The 24,083-nt window shown below is 46.0% G+C and overlaps 1 protein-coding gene across 4 annotated transcripts in view; it reads left to right on the forward strand.

The window, feature by feature from the left end:
- Nucleotides 1–24,083, forward strand: part of LOC120989087 (contactin-associated protein-like 4) — a 434,442-nt gene that overhangs the window by 41,755 nt on the left and 368,604 nt on the right. For all 4 annotated transcript variants that reach the window (XM_040416967.1, XM_040416966.1, XM_040416969.1 and 1 more), the window contains one exon: nt 1,031–1,202. In XM_040416967.1, coding sequence (XP_040272901.1) covers nt 1,031–1,202 — 172 coding nt within the window. The remainder of the gene's footprint in view (nt 1–1,030; nt 1,203–24,083) is intronic.

The following is a 24,083-nucleotide window of genomic DNA, read 5'->3' on the forward strand; positions in this document are numbered from 1 at the left end:
ACATTCACTGTCGGTGGGACTGACAGAGATGGCCAAGTACAGCGTTAGATAGATTCTGGTACTATATTTGGACCTCAAACTAAAGTTGACATCAGTCTTGATCGATTCCATTATGATTAGGTCTTTACAGGATCTGTCATAATCTGAAGGGCTTTTTTTAAGTGAGCTTAATGGGTGATAAACTGAAACAAATCCTTGTGGAACTGATGTAAAATGATGCAACTTGATATAATCATAACCCCTTAAAAACCTCCCACTGTCTATTGATGGCGGTCAGTCAATGTCCTCAATCTGCAGCAACATCTCTTGGCCTTGATGCAGCTGAGGGATGTTGCGGGCAGCTGCCACTTCCCAGCTGGGGTTGGAGGAACATGTTAACCCTATGATCATGCTGTGGACTTCCATCTGCAATCCGATCACTGGGTTTTCCAGTAAACCAATCAGAGGCTAGGGGAGCTATCCGCAGTCAGCCTTGAGATCCTATGAGAAACTCCAGGGCTGTCAGTGCAGTAAGCACACACTAGTGTTGCCCTAACTGCAGCCTGCGCCATACCGACACAGCACATTCACATTAGCATACAGTAGTATGCTAATACATTATATATGTGAAATAGTTATGAAATAGTAATCCCATAATGGGATTAAAAAAACAGCCCCCCCAAAAAAAAAACATTTTGTGCAAAAAAAAACATTTTGTTGTACTTCCACTATCCACGTGACCTTAATAACCTGAATAATGTAATTCATTATCAGACTATTTCATGTAAAACATGAATGACATCAAACATAAATAAAAATAAAACAAAAAAATAGCAAAAATACCTTTTCTTTCTATTTTAGATAAAGAAAAAAAAAATACAGGCCTGGTCATTTAGAAGTTAAAAGTAAACATTTGTAGAGCAAGAAAATATGATCCCAGCTTTAACATTTAATTGTAATATCAACCAAATGTTGCACATTTGCAGAGGCTTCTTAAATGTGTATTCAAGTATTTCTTTTTCTTTTTTAAAAGGTTTCTTCCTTTCTATAGGTTGTTCTAACAGCAGCGTGCCCCATGAATGCATAAAACCTGTTGGTACTTTCCTTGGATGCATGAGATTAATTTCCATTGGTGCAAAAGTGATTGACCTTATTCAAGTGCAGCAGGGTATACTTGGTAATTTCAGCGATTTGCAGATTGATTTATGTGGTATCCTTGATAGGTAAGGACATTGAATTTCATCTTACTAATTCTTAAACTCACATTACCTACATTGCAGAAAAGTGTCTCAAATCAATAAACTAGGGGATGAGGCTGTGGAATGGAAGGGCATTTGGTTCCTGATGCCCATGTCATCAGTATAATTGGTGACTCTTTTCAGGCAATGCACAAGTAATGCGTGAAAGCCAATGCGCATGTACACAGCCCCATTGAAATGAAGGGCCCCTTGCAGACGAGCTCGTGTGGATTAGGTCCGGATGCGTTGAGAATGCGTTCAGTGAAAAATGCACGATTTTGCAAACAAAGTCATTCCGTTTTGTCTGCGATCGCGTTCAGTTTTTATCGCGCGGGTGCTATGCGATTTAATGTGTTTTTCACCCGCGTGATAAAAAACTGAAGGTTTACAAACCACATCTCTTCGCAACCATCCATGAAAAACGCATCGCATCTGCACTTGCTTGCGGATGCAATTTTCACACAGCTCCATTCACTTCTATGGGGCCAGTGTTGCGTGAAAATCGCAGAATATAGAACATGCTGTGATTTTCAGGCAACGCACAAGTAATGCGTGAAAACCAATGCACATGTACACAGCCCCATTGAAATGAATGGGTCTGGATTCACAGCACACACGCATTACACCCGTACAAATTACTCATTCGTGTGAAAGGGGCCTTAGCGATACACTTGAAAATGTTGGAAAAAATGTCCAAAGTAAGTACAATGTTATAAAAAAATGCACCGAGAGGTTTAGTTTCAAATGGCGACAGGTCCCCTTTAATAAAATTTGTATTTTTAAAGGGGTTGTCTCACTTTAGCAAATGGCCTTTATTATGTAGAGAAAGTTAATACAAGACACTTACTAATATATTGTGATTGTCCATATTGCCTCCTTTGCTGGCCGGATTCATTTTTCCATCACATTATACACTGCTCGTTTCCACATATTACGGCAACCGCTGCAATGCCGATAAGAGGTGGACATTGGGAGCTGCTGTGCATACATACCTATATGCATTCCCACGGTCCCAGCCCCCAGAGGGGTCAGTGTTTTTCTTAAAGTGTGCAAGCACGGCCACTGTTTGCAGGGACGTCAAAATAATGGAAACGAGCAGTGTATAATGTGATAGAAAAGTGAATCAAGCCAGCATAGGAGGCAATATGGACAATCACAATGCATTAGTAAGTGTTTTGTATTAACTTTCTCTATATGATAAATGCCATTTGCCAAAGTGAGACAACACCTTTAAGAGAACAAATAGAATTATAAACAAGGTCTGCTGTTTCCTGATACAGTGTCACTTGTCAGTGTGTCTGGTGTTACAGTTCAGGCACGTTCAACTGTTTAAAGTCAAAAGTGGAACAGTTTGGGGAATCCTAACATAGCTCCATTGACACTGGAGAAATAGTTACATGGGGAATAGTAGAAATGGATGCAGTCATTCTAGATACGGTTAAATGTGGTTTCTCAGTTATGAAAATGTGCTCAAAGTTCAGTTGTAAAAAATTTATGGAAATGTATCTTATCTGCTTTTCTGTCACATCATATCATATTTCTCTACACTTACCGTATTTTTCGCCCTATAAGACGCATCTGCCCATAAGACGCACCAAGGTTTTTGAGGAGCAAAATAGGAAAAAAAATATTTTGAACCAAAAGGTGTGCTTTTGGTGGGTTTTAAACTAATGGTGGTCTGTGGATGACACTATTATGGGGCATCTGTGGATGACGCATTGTTATGGTGGATCTGTGAATGGCACTGTTATAAGGGATCTGTGGATGGCACGGTTATGGGGGGCATCTGTGGATGACACTGTTATGGGGGGATCTGTGGATGACACTGTTATGGGGGGATCTGTGGATATAAATGCTATGGGGGATCTGTGGATGACACATATATAGCATCTAATGCTATATATGTGTCATCCACAGATCCCCCCCATAACAGTGTCCATGTGTAAATAGTGACCCCCAATACAGGGGGTGGAGGCCGGCAACTGGTGTTGAAATCGTGGCGGGGCCCAATGCAGTCACTGTACTCTTACACCGAGCCCCGCACACAGCAGTATTCATATGTAAAGTGTATGCAATCCATATGTAAAGTATAGCAATCCTCTGCGGTAGCGCAATCCACGTGGTACTCACTATGAATCTCCTGCACTAGAAGGAAGGCTGGGCAGTCACTCACTTCATCACACACATGCTCCTCACACTTTATTAATGAAGCAGGCAGAGCATGAACGTGACAAAGTGAGTGACCGGCCAGCCTGCCTGCTAGTACAGGAGTTTCATAGTGAGTACTACGTGGATTGTGCTATCAAAGAGGATTGCTACACTTTACATATGGGTTACCTACACTTTACATATGAATACTGCTGTGTGCGGGGCCCAGTGTAATAGTTACAGTGACTGCACCGGGCCCCGCCGCAATTCCAACAGCAGTTGTCGGATTCCAGCCCCTCCTCCCTCCTCGCTGATACATCGCAGGACGCGTTGTGCAGCATCGCGACCTGCGATGTATCAGTGTTAGCAGAGTAAAAATGCTAGCATTTCCCCACTTTTGGGGGGGAAAAAGTGCGTCTTATGGGGTAAAAAAATATGGTCATTTAAGAATTCGCATACAAAACCATCGATTGTATAGAAGATTCACATTGTTATATTTTGTTGATTTTCTACTTCTACTTCAAATTTTTATTGCGAATATTGGCACTTTGAGAATTCGCGAATATCTAGAATATAGTGCTATATCTTCATAATCGCGAATATTTTGTTAGATTTTTTTTCATCAGTACCCATGATTCCTCACTGCTTCTTGTTTGGGGGCCAATGAGAAGGCTGCAATATCTTTGACTTTAGCAGTAGTGTTGATCGCAAATTTTCGTATCGCAAATTTTTATTTTTGCAATCAAGAAAATAATGACTGGAGATCATGAATTCTCGAATTTGCAAATATATGACAAATATATCGCAAATTTGAATATTGCCCTTGCCGCTCATCACTGATGACAATGTGACACATTTTCTTCACCATGCTGACAGTTCAATATAAATACACAAATACAATGAAAGGTCAGCCATATAGCCTTTTACAATACACGTCATAGCAGAAAAACTATTTGAAAACAAAGGTTTCTGTCACCAGATTTACAGCAGTAAAATAGACTGACCTGAGACACGTGCGCTGGTCAGCAGGAACTATCTGTGCTGGTTTGATCCTTATCTGTGCCCATATTTCGGAGATAAATGAAGTTTTAAGATATGTACTATAACCTCTAGTTGCAATGGGGGTTGACATTACCTTTCTGCAACTGCATGTTGATTGACAGATCCAGACAGTAAAAACGTTTTCAATGTCTGGCCCTGTCAATCAAAGTGCAGCGGTTGCAGAGAGTGGAGCCTCTAGGTGTAATGGCAACGCCCTCGTTGCTCCTAGAGGCTCATTTGCATATTTAAAACTTAATCTTTCTCCAAAATGGGGACACAAATGAGGATGGAACAAACACAGATGGCTTCTGAAGAACAGCAGACATCTCAGGTTAGTCTGTTTTACTGCTATACATCTGGCGACACAAGCCCTTTAACATGTAGTATATGTGCCTATCTCTCTCTCTTTTGCTTCCTTTTATCTCTACTTTTCATTTTTTTTAAGTGGAAAGAATAGTTAAAGCTATCCTTGTATTGCAGACTCTCAGATTTCAATTGATTCTTTCTATAAGTAGTTGAACCAGTTTTTCTGCAGCAATTTTACTGAAAATAATGGTGTTAATGCCCTTGTTACCGCTCAGTAGCTACAGTAGGTTGAATTCATTACCATAGCGTGCTCCATGTAGAAGAAGATGGTCCATGCTGCATAGAAAATGAATGCTGGTACACTGCTTGGTCATGCACCAGTATTAGAAGCATGTGCTAAATATGCATCATGAGAACCAGATGACAAACACAGCCCTGCTATATTCTAGATGTTTCTGTTTTCATATCCATACCTGTCACCAGGAAATTTGCTGGCAAACCAGACAGAAAGACTTGTAGGGCTATCTTAGGTGGATCTAATGATAACTTTCTCTTAGTGATCTGGAGGAAATGTACTTTTAATCCATATGCTAAATGACCAGTTAAGTGCACTGAGTGGGGGCCAAGCCACTCTATGCACCCTTGCTCGTCCTACTTCCTCTGCCAGCCCCTCCCTCGCCTCACCGTTCCTGCCTTCCCTGATTCTATACACAGTGCTAAAATGCTGTATATTGAGATTAGGAAGTGGCAGTGCCACTACCTGCTCAAGTCTCTGCAGTCATGTGATTGCCAGGGGCTGGGAGTTTGTGCAAACTGCTGGGTCTTAGCAGACCCAGATCAGCTCTGCAGTGAAGTTGTATAGCCCTGTTCAAACTCTCTGGGCGCTGTATTCCCCCTGTAATGTGGCTACTATGTCAGCCCCAGTTAGATAAGAAATCATTAGAGATGAGCGTATCGAAGTTGACAAAGTGGAATTCAATCCGAATTGCAGGAAAAATTTGATTTGCACTGAATCAAAACTTCCTAACACTTTGTGGTAACTAGTGTTGATTGAGCACCATAGTGCTCGGGGGCTCGGGCCGAACACATCGGGATGCTCGGGTGCTCTACCGAGCACCTGAGTATAATGGATGTCATTGGGAGAACCCGAGCATTAAACCAGGCAACCCCTGCTCTGAAGAGGGGAGGGTGCCTGGTTCATAGGAAAAGGTCAGAAATTGATGAAAACACCACCGAAATGGTTCGGGAACAGCATGAGGAGGATGTCTGGATGCATCTTGGACTCCCAGGTCGCTGCTGGGAACCATATTGTCCAAGTAGTACACCATTTTTACAGACTGGCAATATTATGCAGAAAACCGAAGATAAATCTAAATTTTTGATGAAAAATTGTTAGGAAACATTCTTTCCCCTATATTTATTCATATATAAAGTGCTGCCAAAAATTACAAGAAAGAGGCACTCCGATACAACCTATATATCACATAAAGGACGGCCTTATTCACATTGTGGTACAATTGTTCATGTAGTGGGACTCCTACACCCATAAAGCCTATGCACTAAGTGAAAGGGCTGCCAAAAATTACAAAAAAACGGCACTACAATGCACCCTTTGTTACACATAAAGGAGGGCATGATACACTCCCTTGAAAAATTATGATTGATGGCCTGCTGGTGACCCTCAAAAACATTTGGAGCAAGGGCCTGCTGATCTAAACATCTAAAACATCATGGGCGAGGGCCTGCTGACGCTTTGGTGACTCTAGATAACCTGGGGCTGATCGCATGTCCCCGTGATGGCGAAGATCCATTCGGATGTTGTCCCAATCAACTTTCTATGTTATTTTCAGCGTGAACCATGGTAACCACGGGTAACGGGGAATCGTGGTTCGATTCCAGAGAGGTAGCCTATGAAACGGCTATGGCTACCACATCCAAGCAAGGCAGCATGCGTGCAAATTACCTATTAGGTATAATTAGGTGAGGGCCTGCAGGTGAGCTGACCCTGTAAAAGATTTTAGGTGCTGGCCTGCTGGTGAGCTGACCCTGTAAAAGATTGTAGGTGAAGGCCTGCTGGTGAGCTGACCTTGTAAAATATTATATGCGAGGGCCTGCTGATTAGCTGACCCTCTAAAAAATTATATGCGAGGGCCTGCTGGTGAGCTGACCCTGTAAAACATTATATACGAGGGCCTGCTGGTGAGCTGACCCTGTAAAACATTGTAGGTGAGGGCCTTCTGGTGAGCTGACCCTGTAAAACATTATATGCGAAGGGCATATATGCGAGTGCATTATATGCAACGAATAAGCATGTGTTCATATGATGGAATAGGAGAAGGAGGATGAGAAAAGGAAGATTCAACCATATTCCCTTGTTTGTGGTGGAAGGGGTGCATGGGAATACAGTGTATTCAGTACATTATAAACAACACATTTAAATTGCCTTCATGTTCATCAGCTTTTCTCTGGTGGAGTCGAGAAGTCATGGTCAATCCAGGCCGTGTTCATTTTTATAAGAGTCAACCTGTCAGCATTTTTAGTTGACAGGCGGATACGCCTATCTGTTATAATGCCACCAGCAGCACTAAATACCCGCTTAGACAAAATGCTGGTGACAGGGCAGGCCAGCACCTCCAAGGCGTAGAACGCTAGTTCGTGCCACGTGTCCAGCTTCGACACCCAGTAGTTGTAAGGCACTGAGGAATAATTGAGAACGCTGACACGGTCTGATATGTACTCCTTCACCATCTTCCCAAATTTTTCCCTCCTTGTGAGACTAGGCCACGCATCAGGGTGAGGGTGCTGGAGGGGTGTCATGAAACTGTTCCAGGCTTTGGAGAGTGTCACCCTGCCTCTGTTGGAACTGCTGTGTGTTCCGCTTGTCTCCCCTCCTCGGCGTTATCGCCGCTCACCACCTGTGTTGATTCCTCAAAGTTTTTTAAAACCTCACAGAGGTCAGACATCCATGCCCACTCCTTGCTTGTGAATAGCGGAAGCTGACTAGAAAGGCGACAACCATGTGGCAGCTGGTATTCCACTACTGCCCTCTGCTGCTCACAAAGCCTGGCCAACATGTTGAACGTGGAGTTCTAGCGCGTGCTCACGTCGCACAACAGCCCGGGAGTTGGTAATTTCAAGCGCTGCTGCAGCATTGACAGACCGGCTGAAGCTGTCGATGACTTGAGGAAATGTGCACATTCACCAGTAGCTCAGGCAAATTGGGGTAGGTTTTGAGAAACCGCTGAACCACAAGGTTGAACGCGTGGGCTAGGCATGGGATGTGTCTGAGCTGGCCGAGCTCCAAAGCTGCCACCAAGTTACGGCAATTATCAGACACAACCATGCCTGGTTGTAGGTTGAGTTGAGAGAGCCACAGCTCAGTCTGGTCTCTTATCCCCTGCCATATCTCTGCGGCGGCGTGCTGTTTGTCCCCTAAGCATATCAGCTTCAGCACGGCCTGTTGCTGCTTCCCTACTGCTGTGCTAAACTGCTTCCAGCTACTGACTAATGACTGATTGGTGCTGCATGCAGATAAATCGAAGGAAGAAGTGGAGGAGGAGGCGGAGGAGGAGAAGTGGGGTTTGGAGCCACTAAAGTAGGTGCTGGCGGAAACCCTGATCGACGTAGGGCCCGCAATCCTTGGTGTCGGTAGCACCTGTGCCATCCCAGGGTACAACTCGATCCTGACCTCCACAACATTCATCCAGTGTGCCATCAGGGAAATGTAGCATCCATGGCCGAATGCACTTGTCCATGTGTTCGTGGTTAAGTGGACCTCCCAGCAACTGCATTGGTCAGGGCACGAGTGATGTTACGGGACACATGTTGGTGTAAGGCGGGCAAGGCACACCTCGAAAAATAATGGCGGTTGGGGACTGCGTAGTGTGGGGCGGCTGCCGACATCAGGCTGCGGAAGGCACAAGCCTAAGTGTCCTCAAAGCTAAATGGCAACATTTCCAGGGCCAGTAATTTGGAAAGCTGCGTATTTAGTGCTATGGCCTGTGAGTGGGTGGCTGGGTATTTTTGCTTGTGTTCAAAGGCCTGGGGTAAGGACATTTGGACGCTGCGCTGGGACACGAAAGTAGATGTGGTCGCTCATGGTGCTTGCGAAAGTCCAAGTGCAGGGCGGGAGGCATCTGGGCCTGCGCCTTCGACAGAGGGTTGGCCAGCATGTAACATAGGGAAGGAGGAGGCAGTGGTGTAACCCGCAGACACAGATTGTGGACCCAGGCATTCGTCCCACTTATTACGGTGCTTGGATGCCATGTGGCGTATCATGCTGGTGGTGGTGAGTTTACTAGTGTTCACGCCCCGGCTCCTTTTCATATGGCACAGGTTGCAAACTACTATTCTTTTGTTGTCCGCACTTTCCTCAAAAAAGCGCCATACTGCGGCACATCTACCCCTTGGCAAGGGAGATTTCCGCAAGGGGGTGCTCCGCGGAACAGTTGCGGACCTGTTTGGTGTGGCTCGCCTTCTCCCTTTTGCCACCCCACTGCCTCTTCTAGCCTGTTGCGGTACTGCAGATCCCTCCCCCTCTGTACTGCTGTCTTTGCTCGGCTTTCCACCTTCCCAGGTTGGGTCAGTGACCTCATCGTCCACCACCTTCTCTTTCACTTCCTCACTCTGATCATCCTCCTGATTTGTTGACCTAACCACAACCTCAGTGATTGGCAACTGTGTCTCATCCTCTTCATCAACCTCATTAAACAATAATTGCAGTTCCCGACCGTCATGCTCTTGTGACTGTGGATGCTCAAGCGTGCTTGGCGAGAGGGCCAAATCAAGTAATGGCGATGAACAGAGGTCCTCGGAATATCAGAGTGTGGGATCACTTGTTTGGCCAGACTATACATGGTGGGAGGAAGGAGGATCAGGGTGAGGATTGTGTTGACCAGACTCCTGGCTACTGAGACTGAACTTGGTGGAAGACAGGGTGGTGCTTAACCGACTGGAAGCATTATCTGCTGCAATCCAACTGACCACCTGGTCGCACTGGTCTGATTTCAAGAGTAGTGACCTTCGCCGCCCTGCAAACTGGGACATGAAGCTAGGTATCGTAAATGATTGTTTTTCTTGTGCATCACGACTACACTGCGTGCAGAATTATTAGGCAAATAAGTATTTTGACCACATCATCCTCTTTATGCATGTTGTCTTACTCCAAGCTGTATAGGCTCGAAAGCCTACTACCAATTAAGCATATTAGGTGATGTGCATCTCTGTAATGAGAAGGGGTGTGGTCTAATGACATCAACACCCTATATTAGGTGTGCTTAATTATTAGGCAACTTTCTTTCCTTTGGCAAAAAGAGTCAAAAGAAGGACTTGACAGGTTCAGAAAAGTCAAAAATAGTGAGATATCTTGCAGAGGGATGCAGCACTCTTAAAATTGCAAAGCTTCTGAAGCGTGATCATCGAACAATCAAGCGTTTCATTCAAAATAGTCAACAGGGTCGCAAGAAGCGTGTGGAAAAACCAAGGCGCAAAATAACTGCCCATGAACTAAGAAAAGTCAAGCGTGCAGCTGCCAAGAGGCCACTTGCCACCAGTTTGGCCATATTTCAGAGCTGCAACATCACTGGAGTGCCCAAAAGCACAAGGTGTGCAATACTCAGAGACATGGCCAAGGTAAGAAAGGCTGAAAGACGACCACCACTGAACAAGACACACAAGCTGAAATGTCAAGACTGGGCCAAGAAATATCTCAAGACTGATTTTTCTAAGGTTTTATGGACTGATGAAATGAGAGTGAGTCTTGATGGGCCAGATGGATGGGCCCGTGGCTGGATTGGTAAAGGGCAGAGAGCTCCAGTCCGACTCACACGCCAGCAAGGTGGAGGTGGAGTACTGGTTTGGGCTGGTATCATCAAAGATGAGCTTGTGGGGCCTTTTCGGGTTGAGGATGGAGTCAAGCTCAACTCCCAGTCCTACTGCCAGTTTCTGGAACACACCTTCTTCAAGCAGTGGTACAGGAAGGAGTCTGCATCCTTCAAGAAAAACATGATTTTCATGCAGGACAATGCTCCATCACATGCGTCCAAGTACTCCACAGCGTGGCTGGCAAGAAAGGGTATAAAAGAAGAAAATCTAATGACATGGCCTCCTTGTTCACCTGATCTGAACCCCATTGAGAACCTGTGGTCCATCATCAAATGTGAGATTTACAAGGAGGGAAAACAGTACACCTCTCTGAACAGTGTCTGGGAGGCTGTGGTTGCTGCTGCACGCAATGTTGATGGTGAACAGATCAAAACACTGACAGAATCCATGGATGGCAGGCTTTTGAGTGTCCTTGCAAAGAAAGGTGGCTATATTGGTCACTGATTTGTTTTTGTTTTGTTTTTGAATGTCAGAAATGTATATTTGTGAATGTTGAGATGTTATATTGGTTTCACTGGTAAAAATAAATAATTGAAATGGGTATATATTTGTTTTTTGTTAAGTTGCCTAATAATTATGCACAGTAATAGTCACCTGCACACACAGATATCCCCCTAAAATAGCTAAAACTAAAAACAAACTAAAAACTTCTTCCAAAAATATTCAGCTTTGATATTAATGAGTTTTTTGGGTTCATTGAGAACATGGTTGTTGTTCAATAATAAAATTAATCCTCAAAAATACAACTTGCCTAATAATTCTGCACTCCCTGTACTTCCCCGTCCCTTACTGCTCACCTTCTTCATTTTAAATGTGATATATGCTTGAAAGTATGTCACACGTACAGTAGCGTAGGATTTGGAAGTGTATGTGCAAAAAAATTTACAAAGGTATTTTTGATTAGGAAACGTTAATCAGGACAGGTACCACAGGTAATGTCACTGTTCACAGTGTCTACGGAAAAAGGTACACTGAATGTCACAGATATTTTATGGATGCACACACTTTAAACAGAAGATGTGGCGCGAATAATTTAACTCCGCAGAGGACACCGTCTACGGAAAAAGTGCACAGGATGTCACTGATATTTTAAGGATGCACACACTTTAAACAGGAGATGTGGTGCGGATAATTTAACTGTCCGCAACCAACACCGTCTACGGAAAAAGGTACACTGGATGTCACTGATATTTTAGTGATGCGCATACTTTAAACAGGAGATGTGGCGTGGATAATGTAACTGTCCGCAGCAGAAACCGTCTATGGAAAAAGTACACTGGATGTCACTGATATTTTAGGTATGCGCACACTTTACACAGGAGATGTGGCGCAAATAATTAAACTTTCCGCAGCGGCCTATTACACAGTATTTATCGCAGGATGCGCTAAAAATATATATTGCTGCTGTTACACACAATAGTCTTGTCTTTTGGATCTCTGAAAAGTTTTTTGTATAAAAATCTTCCTATTACACTCCCTACACTGTCTGTCCCTTCCTATGCACAGCTCTCCCTAACACTGAGCAATTTAGCGCCGGTTGCGCTACAAACATATATTGCTGATATCACACACAATAGTCCTTACAAGGACTATTGGGTCTCTGAAACGTTTTTGTACAAAAAAAAAATATTATTTACACTCCCTACACTCTCTGTCCCTTCCTATGCCCCGCTCTCCTTGACTACGAATGAGCCGAACATGCGTCATCGGGTGCTATATAGCACCCGATGACGCGTTTCGGCCAGCCAATCACTGTAATGCCAGTAGCCAACATGGCTGATGGCATTACAGTGAGGGCAGTACTTACCTGCACGCTTATTGGCTGCACAGCAGCCAAGAAATGTGCGGGGAGGAGACTCGAGCATGGCGCTCGAGCACATTCAGTACTCTGCCGAGTACCACCATGTGCCGAGCATCGAGATGCTAGAGCCGAACAAGTGTTCGCCTGAGCATGCTCGATCATTACTAGTGGTAACAAATCACATTTTTTGCTAAAATGGCTGCTGCACGTGTTAGGACATGGAGCAAGTAACTCTGGGAACGAGGGATAACCCACAATGCCATGCATGCAGCCAATCAGCAGCCAGCCCTGTGTTGTCACAGCCCTATAAAAAGCCTTAGCCATCTTAGATTCAGCCATTTTCCAGTGTACTTAGTGCAGGGAGAGACATCAGCAGGACAGTGGTAGAAAATACTTTAACTTTTATTTTGCTGCATAGAAGTTCAGGGAAAGGATAGGGAGGAATCATTCTACAGTATTGAAGCAGAACAGGGTTCAGTAGGGGAGTTTACAGCCAGGGTAATAGGAATAATCCTATTACACCTTGCTGCACTTACTGCGGATCCAAATTGCCATTATACAGCTCTGTAATTCTAGCAAACCGTTCTTGTTATTGGGGTGCAAGTGCTGTTTGATACAGCCATTACCAGGGTTTATTTCAAGGAAATATTTTTCTACGTCTTATTTGCCCTTGTGTGATGCAGTTATATGTTCTAAAGCAATTTTTGGCTTGTATTAGTGGAGGGAAAAAAGGGCATATTAGCCGTTGTGTGGTGAAGTGAGAAAACTACAGCCCTTTTTGGCGTGTATTAACGGCACAAAAATATATATTTGCCGTTCAGCAGTGCAGTTGTATGTTCTGAAGCCTTTTATGGTGTGTGTAAGTGGAAAAAAATAAGGGCCTATTTGCCATTCAGCTGTGCAGTTATATGTTCTAAACCCCATTTTGGCGTGTATTAGTGGCAACAAATAATATATTTTTTTTGCCGTTCAGCGGTGCAGTTATATGTTCTAAAGCTTCTTGTGGTGTGTATAAGTGGAAAAAAATAAGGGCCTATTTGCCGTTTAGCTGTGCAGTTAAATGTTCTAAAGCCCTTTTTGGCATGTATTAGTGGCAAAAAAATATATATTATTTGCCGTTCAGTAACACCTATGGTTGGCATGGCCCAGGATTATGCCCCGTGCCCTCACTTGTCCTAAACCTGTCTCTGTCCTTTTCTGTTCCCTCAGCCAGACAAGTATTATTTGCTGTGGGCTCAGCTCCCCTATACAGCAAGGACGAGCTACTAGAGGAAAGTCAGCAGCTACTGGCTAGCTAAGATGTGGAGGAGACATCCGCCACTTCCTCCGGTAGGCGGGCAAGTAGTGATGAGGAGAGTGGCATGGGAGCTGGTGTTGGGAGCGGTCAGGCTCCTGTCCCAGAGACCATTGAGGAGGACATCAATGACGTGCAGACAGTACTCGATGATGATGATGTAGCTGATCGCACTTGGGAGCCGGATGAAATAGGGGCTTGTGGGGATTCGCTCTGGTAGTTAGGACTAGCAGATGCAGTATAGAGGCAAAGTACACAGTTCTTGAATCAAACAGTGGTGTTTATTCACACATTGGTGTATAACAAAATGCAGATAAGATGTATTACAAAACAGGTGGCTTGGTGTTTGTTTACACAAGGAATGTCAATAAACAATCAAAGTCACCTTTTCTCCTGGGTGTTAATTCTCACCCTGTTAGCCATTCAGCCTCATCAAGTCCATAGGTGGCCTGCTCGCCTTTAGAGGGGCCTGAGTCCTCCAGCCCGGCTCAAACCTCAAATCCCAGCACAGCCCTCAGTTCACAGTAAACAGACTCCTGAGCTCGGCTGTCAGAAGGAGGTAAATCCACACACCTGGCAGTGCTGGCTGGTTTTTATGCATGGCAAAACCTGGTCTGGAACATGGGGAGGAGTCAACCACCCAGAATTTTGACTACTCCCAGTAAGAGCCGTCCCGGGTCAGCTATGACAGCCTTGCTAACTCTCAAGATGTCAATTAGCAATCGCTGCTGCTGAAACATAAAATACCGGCTCTTACTTCACCGAGGCCAGGAACCTTGGTGACACATACCTTCCATCCACAATGATTCCAGGTACCTTCTTACAGGCTTCATCATCATAGGAAAAAGAGGGTGGCAGCTTGCCCGTGAGGCAGCGATGGAGCCAGCAAGTTGATAGCTTGGCCGGGAGTCAGCAGGGTGGCAGCAGTGGGAGGTCGGTAGCCAAACGTGCCCGGGGTAGACCACCCGCTTTGCAGGAGCCTACCTGCCTGGAAAGTAGTGGTGCAGGCAGGGCTGCCATCAGAAATTTTGGGGCCCCTTACACAGCTCAAGGCCTGGGCCCCCCTCCTACACCGCCCCTTTAGAATCTTTCCTGACTCCGCCTCCCGGCCCCCCTCCACCCCCAATTTCATTATTTTTTTGCATTAGGATGCATTAGGGCCATACGGATCCGTTCGGGGCCGCTTGTGAGAGCCTTCAAACGGAACTCACAAGCGGAGCCCCAAACGCGAATGTGAAAGTAGCCTTACTTACAAAAGAAGCTATTCAGTCGTCTGCTGTGCCGTCCTCCACTTGCTTTTGAGGATTCTTTCCCCTCCTTTCTCTCTCTTCCTCAGTGCGCAGGCGCACTGTTATGGGGGATCTGTGGATGACAAACTGTTATGGGGGAATCTGTGGATGACGCACTGTTATGGGGGGAATCTGTGGATGATGCACTGTTATGGGGGGAATCTGTGGATGACGCCCTGTTATGGGGGGAATCTGTGGATGACGCACTGTTATGGGGAATCTGTGGATGACGCACTGTTATGGGGGAAATCTGTGGATGACGCACTGTTATGGGGGGAATCTGTGGATGACGCACTGTTATGGGGGGAATCTGTGGATGACGCACTGTTATGGGGGGAATCTGTGGATGACGCACTGTTATGGGGGGATCTGTGGATGACGCACTGTTATGGGGGGGATCTGTGGATGACGCACTTTTATGGGGGGGATCTGTGGATGACACACTTTTATGGGGGGATCTGTGGATGAAAAACTTATGGGGGGATCTGTGGATGACACTCAACCACTCTCAAACTTGTTAAAAGGATCCCAAACACAATATGCACAATAATAACACCCCCCACCCCCTCCAACACTTAATTAACCCCTTCATGGCCTAAACTTTTTTAGTTTTTTCTAAGCAGCACACAGCTAAATGGGGCTGGGTGGGCTGGCAAGGGAGGGGTTAATAATATGTGATGGATCATGGTCTGGAGGATCATCATGGCCCTGGATAATGTTGTCTTTGCTCGGGGGTAAAATGCAAAGCTGTTTTCTAGATTATCCCACAGGGCCATGATCCTTCATCACTTATTGCTATTAACCCCTCCCTTGTCAGCGCCATTTAGCTGTGTGTTCTGACTGCAGCCGAACACACAGCTAAATGGGGCTGGCAAGGGAGGGGTTAATAACAATAAGTGATGGAGGATCATGGCCCTGTGGGATAATCCAGAAAACAGCTTTGCATTTTACCCCCGAGCAAAGACAACATTATCCAGGGCCATGATGATCCTCCAGACCATGATCCATCACTTATTGTATTGGTATTAACACCTCCCTTGCCAGAAACAAGTCAAGTAATAACCTACCTAATTTAACCTAATGGACGTTATGGACCTAATGAATTATTAGGGGGGGGTGTCCATCCAAGTCCAAGAAGATCATATGTGTGATGGAGGAGAGGGTGAGGGTACTAGGGCAGGCTTCCAGACCACCACAGTCTCAGGCCACAAGTTACCTCCAGACAGTACTGCGTCTGCTGCCACTCTCTCTGCCACTGCCAGGCCAGCCCAGAACAGAAGTTCAAGTTACCCGAGCTAAATTTGAATGACGACGGCGGCGTGAGGCAGCGACGACAGACAGGTACAGCCAGCCGCACGCACAGCATCTGAGGTCACGTGCCGCTGCGCAGCGGCTCCTTTTAAAGGGGAATGCAGCCGGGCCCGGAATACCGTCCCCACTCCCCAGGTTAGGCTAAGGTGTGTTGTACACTACTTACTGCGGCCGAATCAGCGGAGCGGCGGGGGGAGGGTCGGTCAACGGGGCCAGGAACAATCAATTGCCCCGGCCCCCTGCAGACAAAAAATAAATAAAAAAAAATTAAATTGGAACTGGCCGGGCCCCCTCGGGGTCCGGGCCCCTTACTGGGGTATCGGCTGTACCCCCCTGATGGCGGCCCTGGGTGCAGGGGCTCAAGGGAGCAGCGGCGGTAGCAGTCAGTCAGTGTGGAGTTTTGCGGGTAAAATCACGTACTCAGCGGTGTGGCAGTTTTTTTTAAGCCGCTGGAGGAGGTGAACATGGCCATTTGTAAAAACTGTGGTCAGAAGGTGAAGTGTGGCCAGGGTGCCAATGTTGGCACCACTTAGAAAATCCCAAAATAAATAGGACCACTTAGCATATGTTTGACATTGACAACACTAATATCTATAAACATTTGGCCAGTTGACCATAATACGTCTAGTTAAATATGCTGGTCACTTTTATTTCTCCATTAATATCAAACAATTGAGCACTGTGAGACTTTTTCTCTAAAACTAGATTGTAGATATCGAGCAGTCAGCCTGCATAGATTTTGTTAGTCAATTAAAGTGTCAATAGTCAAGAGACTCAGTATGTCTGCACTCATCAAACGGCGCAGAAGCTGAATGTGCTCCTGGCCAAGTTGTTGGGGCTGCAGTCCCTCCCTTTCCAAGTGGTGGACTCTGCACCTTTCAGAAAACTGATGGCTTGTGCCTAGCCGAGGTTGGAGAGTCCCTAGCCATCATTTCTTTGCCAAAAAGGCAGTACCAGCCCTACACACGAATGTAGAACAGAAGGTGGGCCATTCCTTGAGCCTGTCGGTGTCTGACAAAGTCTAAGGCAGCGCCTACGTGTGGAGCTGTAACTACAGTCAGGGACAATAAATGTCCTTTAAGGCCCACTGAGTGAATGTGGTTCCTCATCAGCCACGCCAGCAACTTGGCCAGGTAACGCCGCTTCTGCCTTTACGTTCTCATGCCCTTGGTCCTACAACAATGTCCGCCTCTGCCTCCTTATCCTCCACCGTGTCCTCAGCCTCCACTGCAGGGACAATTCACAGTGCCCCTCCAGCATACCACATGTGCAGGGCACGGCGGTGTCACGCTGTTCTGCACCTCGTTTGCCTGGGCAAACGGAGTCACACAGGGGGAGGAACTGCTCCGTGTCCTTAAGCAAGAAATCGAATCCTGGCTTTCTCTGCAATAACTTAAAATCAGAACCATGGTGACCGGAACAGGAAGAACATGATTCCACCCTCCTTATGTTGGACCAACTATATGAACAGAAAAAGACCATAAACGATTTCCTGATGATCCAAGCGGACAGGAGTAGTCCCCTGTGTAACTTCGATGTCAGCCAGTGGCAGCTCATGTGTGACACCTGCCGTTTGCTCAGACACTTTGAGGAGGCCACGTTATTTGGCAAGGACTACGGGAGGAACAATGACATTCCACTGCTTCATGTCCTGGAACAGATGCTGGTAAATCTGGCTGGTCAGGGGACTGGAGACATGGCCACATGAGCCCTGTGGGGGTTGAACTGGAGGAGAAAGAGGAGCAGGAGGAGGACATCGGAGCACAAGCAATGTGTAGCAAAATTAGTGGTTTTTCTACACAGGTGACAGGAGAGGAGGAGCAGGAGCAGTCAGAGGAGCTACAGGGTGATGAGAAAGAGGAGGCAGAGGACCCAGACACACCATGGCAGTATGCAGTGCAGATGGAGACAGGGAGTCCCTTCGAGTCACTTGCACAAATGGCCCGATGCATGCTCACTTGCTTGCGTAGTGACAGCTGAATTGTCAGCATTAGGCAGAGGGACGACTTCTGGCTCTCCACCTTGTTGGACTCTCACTACCGTTACAAAATGGGGGCCTTTTTTTACACCTGCTAAGAGAGAGGACAAACTGAACTACTATAGAGACATCCTATGTAGTCAGTTCTCTGCGCTCACTTCCCACTGCCATGGCTGCTGTGGCAGGGTGGGGGGGGGGGGGTAGGAGCAGTTCCAGCTCCATCAGCAGCTACTTGAGTCTAGAGTCACTGATGAGCAGCTTTCTTCACCCGCCTAGTGATGAAACTACTTTCCAGCAGCAGCAGCATCTAGACCTGGGGCAGGACCTGAACCAGCAGGTGGTGGCATACTTGGACAGCACCCTGCCACCCCACATTGAAGATCCGCTGTACTACTGGGCAGCCAAACTGGATTTGTGGCAGCAAATGGCAGAGATTGCCCTGGAAAAGCTGTCCTGCCCGGCCAATAGTGTGGCATCAGAGTGGGTCTTTAGTGCGGCGAGGGCCATAGTTACCCCAAGAAGAACTCGCCTATCCACCCAAAATATGGAGAGATTGACTTTTGTCAGGCGTGGATCAGCCAGGATTTCTCCAGGTTCCATGAATATTGTACTACACCTAGTGCCGCAGGGGGTATCCTTTTATTTTATTATATCTCTATTATTCATATTCCTCTATTATTCCTCTGATAGCCATGTCTATATCTAGATACACCTGTATGCCACATATAGTCTATCGACCATGCCTATACTCCTACACCACTGGAGCCAATTTCGCTTGTTTTTTACCTATCAACTATAATCTAGAAGCGACACATTGCCATACAAACCAGATGGAACGCAATCTTGTTCCACCTCCTTCTGGGTTGTGGAACGCATCGCGGCACTAGCGATGCGCTCAATCCACGTCATTTCCGGCGGGTGGAACGTACTGCGATTCCAGCAGGGCGCTCCTCCCCAATTACGTCACTTCCGGCCGGTGGAATGCACCGAGACGTTCCACCTACACTTTGAGCGCGAATGCCGGCCAGATCCCACCCACCACGCCAGGACATGCCGGTCTCATGGCTCCTTTAAAAGAGCGGAGACCAGCATGATATGTATGCGTTTACACACATCTCGGCGGCCATAGGCTCCAGTTTATGCACCTGCATCTTCCCCAGTTTACCTCCGGCGGCACAGGTAAGTAGCCTCTAGCCATATGACTATCCTGTCTCATGTTAAATGTATTATAATATATTGTGATGGAAAATTACCGGTATGAGGGGCACTACTAAAGTACTACTAACCATGCATATCAAGCTAAAAAGGTATATTTTTATTAGACATATGGTTAAAAACATAGACGAAGAGATGACAGACAAGTGCACAATAGTGCAGTACAATCCTGGGAGAGTTAATTCAGTATAATAGAGTAATAAGGTAAGCGACCAAAAAAAAAAAATATATATCAATGCCTGTATGTAAAGAGAACTCCTATACAAGAGCCACACTTGAAAAAAGTCCACAGTGCAAATAAATGCATTCAGTATGAAAGTGCAAGTGCGTATATGCAGTTGTGACTAGGGGACATAAGGTATAAATCCTCAAGTGTGGCTCTTTCCAAAAGTGCAATTGTATCTACACCGCTATAAGTAGCAAGCGGTAAAGTGCAAGTGCAATATTTGAAACCTTCCTCTGGACCCCCAGAGGAAGGTTTCAAATCGAAACGCGCGTCGGGGTGTGCAGTCTTCCTGTGGACTTGTTACTTCCATAACGGTATGTGACCTTGCTTTGTTTGGACCGCATGTTTCACTATCATTGTTGCGGCCTTTTGCCTTTTTTGTACCATACATGGTCTTGCTATTCACCTCTTATCTCCTATATTGCACTTGCACTTTACCGCTTGCTACTTATAGCGGTGTAGATACAATTGCACTTTTGGAAAGAGCCACACTTGAGGATTTATACCTTATGTCCCCTAGTCACAACTGCATATACGCACTTGCACTTTCATACTGAATGCATTTATTTGCACTGTGGACTTTTTTCAAGTGTGGCTCTTGTATAGGAGTTCTCTTTACATACAGGCATTGATATATATATATATTTTTTGGTCGCTTACCTTATTACTCTATTATACTGAATTAACTCTCCCAGGATTGTACTGCACTATTGTGCACTTGTCTGTCATCTCTTCGTCTATGTTTTTAACCATATGTCTAATAAAAATATACCTTTTTAGCTTAATAGTTCTCAGTGTTGCTTTGTTGGTTATCTAATTATTTACTGAGTTAAGCTCTAGTTAGGGGCTTCATTAGTTTTCTATGCCACTCTTCATGTAACCTATTTCTGCACTAACCATGCATATCTGTGAAGTGTTATAAGATTGAGGACTTTAGCGATTTGGGAGAAGATTAGGATTAGATCGAATGCCACATGACGTATTTGAATGCACTAATATAAAAATATGATCTGATACTAAAACACTGAAATGTAATATCAGCAAATGAAATTATCCTGATAATTGATCAGGTATAGATGAAATGAAATTTTTAAACAGTGGAATATTCTTCATTTCTTAACCAAGAACCAGATATTTACACCATTGTAATCGATATGAAATTTATTGGATAATAGAAAGATGGCAATTTATTGTTTTTTCTCATATATATAAATCATGTATATCTACCTATAATCAATGACGTAATTGATTTAAAATGAAAGGTCACTGAAAATACCCTATTGTACCTTTTATAGTGCCTGACGAAGGCCAGACAAGGCCGAAAACGTTTGCACATAAAAAATGCTTTGCCGCATATCCATTGAAAATAAAAACCATTGAAAAGAAACATATTGCTGTGATTTATGATTGTAAGGATCAGCCAGGATTTCGACACACCAATGCCTGATGAATCAGACTAGATAATCCATGGTGCCACACCAGCACTTTGACAAAAGCAACCGGTTTATTCTGGCTACCTGCCTCCGCTACTATTCTGATGCTGCCACTCACTGTTTTTTTTCTCTATGTTTTTAGCCATGGCAGCGTGCACCTGCGCATTGGGATGTGCTGACTAACCCCCTTTTCTTTGCAGTTTTACAGTGCTGGAGATGTGGCACTCCAGCGAGTCATGCGCTCCTGATTAGCCTGTCTGCCCCATAGGCTGATTTTAATTAGTCTCAGTATAAAGCTGTGGCCTGCTCTCACTACATTCATTGGAAGCTGTCTGGCACAAGGAAAGGTATGGAGTGGGCTCGGCATACATGTTGGTACCTGCATCCCTTGTAAGTAATGGAGGCCATTATGGCACCAAAAATGGTAAAAGGCAGAGTAGACCCAGCATGCATGTGGATCCAACACTTCCTGAACTTTATAGCGGACATTATGGCATATAGCAGGTAGTATTTAGTGTTAGGACCCGTCTTACAGAGATCGCCTTGACTTTCGGCAGATGGGCTCAGATGGTTTTGTACAAAATGCATTTGCCAAGCATCTCACTTTATTAATAAGCGTAGCATTAGCACTATAATATTTTTTGTGACTATGGCATTATTGTACCTTATCTTGTATGCAGGGTGCTGTTGCATTGTCTTTTTTTCTCTACGCCACTCACCTGTTGCCACACATCTAATGCCAAGTGCTCCTTCTTTCACCCATCATCTTCAGCTGGTACTGGTATTGTCCCCCACTCTGTCACTGGGCCACTCTGTGGTCTCCTGATACTGCTGCCACCTCCACAGTATGTCAACTTGCCACTCTGTGGTCTCCTGATGCTGCTGCTACCTCAACACTAGATCATCTTGCCATTCTGTGGCCTCCTGATGCTGCTGCCACCTCCACTCTCTGTCATTGTTCCACTCTGTGGTCTCCTCATGCTGCTGTTGCTGCCACCTCCACACTTTGTCATTGTGCCACCCTGTGGCCTCCTCCTAATGCTGCTGCTGTCACCTCCACACTCTGTCATTGTGTTACTCTGTGGTCTCCTGATGCTGCTGCTGCTGCCACCTCCACACTTTGTCATTGTTTCATCCTCTGGCCTCCTCCTGATACTGCTGCTGTCACCTCCACACTCTGTCATTGTGCCACTCTGTAGCCTACGGATGCTGCTGCTGCCACCTCCACACTGTCATTTTGCCACCCTTTGGACTCCTCCTGATGCTGCAAAGAAAAGAAGGTTAGTCAGCACATCCCAATGCGCAGGTGCCCTCTGCCATGGCTAAGAACATAGAGAAAAAAAGACAATGCAACAGGACTCTGCAAACCAGATAAAGTACAATAATGCCATAGTCGCAAAAAATATTATAGTGCTAATGCTACGCTTATATATAAAGTGAGATGCTTGGCAAATGCATTTTGTACAAAACCATTTGAGCCCGTCTGCCGAACGCCAAGTCGATCTCTGCAAGACGGGAACCTAAGACTAAATACTACCTGTTATGGACCCAGCATGCATGTGGAACCAACACTTCCTGAACTTTATGGCGGCCATTATGGCGCATAACAGGTAGTATTTAGTGTTAGGTTCCCGTCTTACAGAGATCGCCTTGACGTTTGGCAGACGGGCTCAAATGGTTTTGTACAAAATACATTTGCCAAGCATCTCACTTTATAAATAAGCGTAGCATTAGCACTTGAATATTTTTTGTGACTATGGCATAATGGTACTTTATCTGGTTTGCAGAGTGCTGTTGCATTGTCTTTTTTTCCTCCTCCTGATGCTGCCACCACCTCCACACTCTGTCATTGTGCCACTCTGTGGCCTCCTGATGATGCTGCTGCAACCTCCACACTGTCATTGTGCCACCTTGTGACCTCCCCCTGATGCTGCTGCTGTTACCTCCACACTTTATAGTTGCGCCACTCTGTGGCCTCCTGATGATGCTGCTGCAACCTCCACACTCTGTCAATGTGCCACCCTGTGGCCTCCTCCTAATGTTGCTTCTGCCACCTCCACACTGTCATTGTGCCACTCTGTGGTCTCCTCATGCTGCTGCTGCCACCTCCACACTGTCATTGTGCCACCTTGTGACCTCCCCCTGATGCTGCTGCTGTTACCTCCACACTTTATAGTTGCGCCACTCTGTGGCCTCCTGATGCTGCTACTGCCACCTCTACACTGTCATTGTGCCACTCGTGGCCTCCTCCTGATGCTGCTGCTGCCGCCAACCTCCACACAATGTCATTGTGCCACTCTATGGCTTCCGGATGCTGCTGCTGCCACCTCCACACTGTCATTGTGCCACCCTGTAGCCTCCTTTTGATGCTGCTGTCGCCACCTCCACACTCTGTCATTGTGCCACCCTTTGGCCTCCCCATGATGCTGCTGCTGCCACCTCCTTCACACTCTGTCATTGTGCCACTCTGTGGTTTCCTTATGCTGCTGCTGCCACCTCCACATTGTCATTGTGCCACCCTGTGGCCTCCTCCTGATGCTGCTGCTGCCGCCACCTCCACACAATGTCATTGTGCCACTCTATGGCCTCTGAATGCTGCTTCTGCCACCTCCACACTGTCATTTTTCCACCCTGTGGCCCCCTCCTGATGCTGCTGCCGCCACCTCCACACTCTGTCATTGTGCCACTCTGTGGCCCCGTGATGCTGCTGCTGCCACCTCCACATTGTCATTGTGCCATCCTGTGGCCTCCTTCTGATGCTGCTGATGATGACACCTCCAGACTCTGTCATTGTGCCACTCTGTGGCTTCCTGATGCTGCTGCTGCCACTTCCAAATTGTTATTCTGCCACTCTGGGGCCCCCTGCTGCTGCTGCTGCCACCTCCACACTGTCATTCTGACACTCTGTGACCTCCTCCTGATGCTGCTGCCACCTCCAGAC

The sequence above is a fragment of the Bufo bufo genome, chromosome 2 (genome assembly GCF_905171765.1).
Source record: "Bufo bufo chromosome 2, aBufBuf1.1, whole genome shotgun sequence".
Classification (NCBI taxonomy): domain Eukaryota; kingdom Metazoa; phylum Chordata; class Amphibia; order Anura; family Bufonidae; genus Bufo; species Bufo bufo.